General features: G+C 45.5%; 1 protein-coding gene across 1 annotated transcript in view; it reads left to right on the top strand.

The window, feature by feature from the left end:
- Nucleotides 1-1,271: 1,271 nt before the first annotated feature.
- LOC137636944 (uncharacterized) overlaps nt 1,272-5,000 on the top strand; it is a 3,852-nt gene continuing 123 nt past the window's right edge. The window contains exons 1-2 of the mRNA XM_068369272.1: nt 1,272-4,335; nt 4,765-5,000. The exon at nt 4,765-5,000 is cut by the window's right edge and continues 123 nt beyond it. Of these exons, the coding sequence (XP_068225373.1) occupies nt 1,272-4,335; nt 4,765-5,000 (3,300 nt within the window). The remainder of the gene's footprint in view (nt 4,336-4,764) is intronic.

The following is a 5,000-nucleotide window of genomic DNA, read 5'->3' as shown; positions in this document are numbered from 1 at the left end:
TTGGTAACAAAGACAATGAGACACATACCAGCATTATTGTGCAACGAGCCAACCATCAAGACGTGAATGTTATGGTTGCTGGACCTAGTGTAGCTGCCCCTGGAATTTGTGCGAGTGAAGGTGCTAACACGGCTAGGGGTGGCAATATGGCTAACCAGATTATACTCCCTGTCACCCAGGAAAATAGTGCCAGCTTACCCAGTCTAAATCCCAGCACTGCACAAGAATTTGTTCCCAGAAATTCTTCAGAGACTGTTACTAACACTCTTGCAACTCCAGTCAACGCTTCGAATGCCAAGTCATCAACGTTTCCAAATCTAGAACAGTATACGTATCCGCCTGTAAATATACCTGTGAACAGTAACTTTGGTGCACCCTATCCACTGCCTAATTCACCTCCAGTTAACACCATACAGCAGCAGATTAGTGGTATCGCCACAGCTCTAGCTTTGCCTGCACCGCAAGTTCCCAAGTTTACCGGTGATCTTCTGGAATACAGTGACTTCATACTGGCGTTTGACACCAGGATCTCCTCTAGAACAGCCAGCAGCAGCGACAGACTTTACTACCTTCTACAGCATACAGACGGTGAACCTAAGGACCTCATCAGCAGCTGTATATACATGCAGGCAGACCAAGGATATAGTCGGGCAAGACAGTTGCTACAACAAGAGTATGGTGATCCTTATAAAGTATCCCTGGCATACTTGAAACAACTAAACGAGTGGAAGCCGATAAAACCAGACGAAGGGAAATGTCTGAAAAGATATTCGCATTACTTGCTAAAATGCTTCAGCGCCATGCAAACACTTACTCACCTGGCTGTTCTTGATCATGCACCGAACCTGCAGGTGGTAGTCCAGAAATTGCCAAGTTATCTCCAGAATAAATGGCGCGAAAAAGCCACAAACCGCAGACTCCTCGAGAACAGGTCTTCGTGCTTTGGTGACATTGTCCAGTTTGTTATTAACGCAGCAGAGTGTGTCAATGACCCAGTGTTCGGGAAAGAAGCAATGCATAGAGAACTGAATTCTAGTAAACCATCAAAAGGGAAACCAACAGAATCTGCATTTGCTATGCAAGTTAATCATGAGAGCCAAAGTAGAACTCGTGGTTTTAGGTCGCCCTCCTGTTTTTACTGCAGCAAAAATCACGATCTGGATAACTGTGCAGATTTCAGGCAGAAATCTCTCGAAGAGAAAAGAAAGTTTATTATAGAGCAGCGTAGATACTTCAGTTGCTATGGTCTGAATCATACATCGAAGGGGTGCATGAACAAGCGAAAATGTCACAAATGTGGCAAAGGTCATCCTACGGCCATGCATATAGATGGCTTCAAACTACCTTGGAGGTCGGACTACTCTGACAGATCTTCATATTCTCAAAACCGTACAGAGGAATCCAGCCAAAACCCTCCAGATACCGCTACCAGCAACGTTATTTCTCATGACTCCTCCATGGTTCTTCAAGCAATAATACCTGTTCGTTTAAAGCAGAGGGGAACCAACCGAGAAGTTCTCACCTACGCCCTCTATGACCCAGGAAGCACAGGGTGCTTCCTATCAGAAGAACTGAAAGATGACTTGCAAGCTTCCGGTGTTCAAACAAATCTGCGTCTGAAAACTATGCATGGGGAAAGCATAATCAAAAGCTACTTTGTCCAGGATCTCGTCGTCAGTGATATAAACGGCCAGAACGGTATACTGCTTCCAAAAACGTATTCCAGACAAGAAATTCCAGTGAGCCATGATCAAATACCCCGTCCAGAACTGTTACGACGCTGGCCATATCTTCACGACGTGGCAAAATCAATTCCTGAAATAATGCCAGAAATAGACATCGGTCTACTGATTGGCAGTAATTGCCCACTAGCAATGGAGCCTCTGAAAATCATATCAACAGACGGCAAAGGCCCATTCGCTCTGCAGTATCGTCACGGATGGACAGTCAGCTCCCCGGTAGAGGACAACAGTGTAACGTCTACACATCGAGTAAACAGTAATCGCATTGTGACCGAGGACATTGAGCAGGCTACTGAAATTATCTCCCCAAACCGAATACTGAATATTCTGGAAAGTGACTTTATTGATAGCCGGGTAGCAAGGTATCCTGGAGAGAAAGGATTGTCGCCAGAGGACACTACATTCCTGAAGAAGGCTGGAAGCAATGTCGTGTTTAAAGACGGTCACTTTGAGATCCCTCTCCCTTTCAGGAATCAGAACTTAATGGTGCCAAATAATAAGATCCTTGCAATCAAACGAGCACTCTATCAAAAGAAGAAAATGCAAAATGATCCCAAGTACCACTCCGACTACGTCAACTTCATTGACAAAATACTCCAGAATGACTATGCTGAACGTATCCCAGACTCCCTGCTCACAGCCAAATCTGGACATGTGTGGTACCTGCCCCATCATGGAGTGTACAATCAAAGAAAACCAGATAAAATTAGAGTGGTGTTTGACTGTAGTGCAAAATTCAATGGAATATCCTTAAACGATCAGTTGCTGCAAGGGCCTGATCTCACCAATACTCTGATAGGTGTTCTAACCAGATTCAGAGAACACCAGGTAGCCTTCACTTGTGACGTGGAGTCTATGTTCTACCAAGTGAAAGTACCCAAACACCAATACAACCATCTCAGATTCCTCTGGTGGCCAAACGGTGACATATCAAAAGAACTCGAAGAGTACTGGATGAAGGTACACCTGTTCGGCGCAGTGAGCTCACCAAGTATCGCCAACTACGCACTTAGACGTGTCGCAGATGAAGGAAGCAACTTAAGTTCAGAAGTCGCCCATACAATTAAGCGGAACTTTTACGTCGATGACTGTCTAAAGTCTGTACCCAGTGCCACCGAAGCTAGTTCTCTGATTGCTGAACTGACTGTCGCCTGCCGGGGCTGTGGATTCAGACTGTGTAAATTTACTAGTAATGACGTCTCTGTCCTAAACACCATCCCAGCTGACGATCGATCAAAAGAGTTAAAGACAAGAGACATCAATTATGACCCTCTGCCTACCGAGCACGCCCTCGGAATACTTTGGGTCGTCGAAACGGACACATTTGGCTTCTCAGTGTTGTTGCCAGACAAACCACTGACAAGAAGAGGCATACTCTCCATAGTATCATCCATCTATGACCCCCTTGGTTTCGCTGCTCCATTTGTGCTGCTGGCAAAGCAAATACTGCAAGACCTCTGCAAAGAAACCAATCTCGCCTGGGATGACGAAGTGCCTGATGATCACCAGCGACGTTTCAAACAATGGATTAGTGAAGTCCTGAACCTTCAGAAGATAACAATCCCGAGATGTCTGAAGTTACCACAGCAAGCAAAAGATACGACTTTTCAGATGCACGTTTTCTCAGATGCCAGTACATCTGGGTATGGCGCTGTTGCATACCTAACCTCAAACGAGGGTGGATGTTCGAAAACTTCATTTCTCATCGGAAAAGCAAGGGTTGTTCCATTGAAAGCAACATCTATCCCACGGCTTGAACTCACAGCGGCTGCTGTAGCTGTAAATTTAGGACAGAAAATGACCCTCGAGCTTGATCTCCATCTCAACGAAATCTGCTATTACACAGATTCAACGACAGTCCTTTATTACATCAGAGCTGAGAGAAAGCGTTTTCCAGTGTTTGTGGCCAACAGAGTCCGTCAAATAAGAGACTTCAGCAACGCTAACCAGTGGAAGTACGTTAGCACTGATTTGAACCCAGCAGACGTTGCATCACGTGGAGTAAGTTCTGTGATATCGTCAGACATGACTCGTTGGCTGGAAGGTCCGGATTTCTTGAATATGCCGGCTTCAGAATGCCCTGCAAAGATGCACCCCAGCAGCGAACCGCAGGTTACAGAAGAAGACTTAATGTCTTTAGTTACTACAACTACATCTGAAGAAGGATCACCATTTATGACTTTAATCACATATTTCTCCAGGTGGGAGAGACTGAAGAAAGCATTAGCAGTATTCATAGCATTTTTGGCTTTCTTACAAAACAAAGAACAATCTATAAATTTAAGGACCACACAGATCATGCAAAAGGCTGAAAAGGCAATCGTTTGCTTCATACAAAAGATCACCTTTGCAAACAAGGTCGAGAAACTCAAGAAAACAACCACGAAAGAAGACAAGAGAGAACACTCGCTACCAAAAACAAGTACGATATTCCGTCTCGACCCAGTGCTCATCGACGGAACTCTGCGAGTGGGAGGACGCCTCTCGAAAGCAGCAATGGACTCCGATGTGAAACATCCTATGCTACTGCCACAACATTCGCACGTCACCACTCTAATCGTACGAGATGCTCATGAGAAACTTGGCCATGCGGGTAGAAATCACACCATTGCAGCAATTAGAGAACGCTTTTGGATTGTTTCAATCAGCTCTGCTGTCCGACGTCAACTCCACAAATGCATAACGTGCAGAAAAATGAGAAAGCCATGCCAAGAGCAAAAAATGTCCGACTTACCTCAAGATCGTCTCGAGCCAGCTCCACCATTTACATTCACAGGCGTAGACTTTTTCGGGCCGTTCATTATAAAAGAGGGCCGCAAGGAGCTCAAACGTTACGGCGTCATATTCACCTGTCTTGTCAGTCGCTCCATTCATCTGGAAGCTGCTAACAGTCTCGAAACGGATTCCTTTATTCACTGCCTGCAACGCTTCATAGCCCGTAGAGGTACGGTACAAGAAATCTGATGCGACAACGGGACCAACTTCATCGGAACCCGGAATGAGCTGAACATGGCTTGGTCAGATCTGAACCAAAACAAAATCCAAAACAAACTACTGTACATGAATATCGACTGGAAACTCAACCCACCTATGGCATCGCACATGGGCGGCGTATGGGAGCGCCAGATCCGTACCATTCGGAAAGTTCTATCTGCGCTATTCTTCGACCATGGGACTCGCCTCGAGGACGAATCATTCCGCACACTACTCTGCGAGGTAGAATATATTGTGAACTCAAGACCGATCACGACCTGTTCT

This window comes from Palaemon carinicauda, unplaced genomic scaffold (genome assembly GCF_036898095.1).
Source record: "Palaemon carinicauda isolate YSFRI2023 unplaced genomic scaffold, ASM3689809v2 scaffold462, whole genome shotgun sequence".
In the NCBI taxonomy this organism is placed as follows: Eukaryota; Metazoa; Arthropoda; class Malacostraca; order Decapoda; family Palaemonidae; genus Palaemon; species Palaemon carinicauda.
Note: the sequence above shows the minus strand (reverse complement) of the source record. Positions and strands in the feature narration are given on the sequence as shown.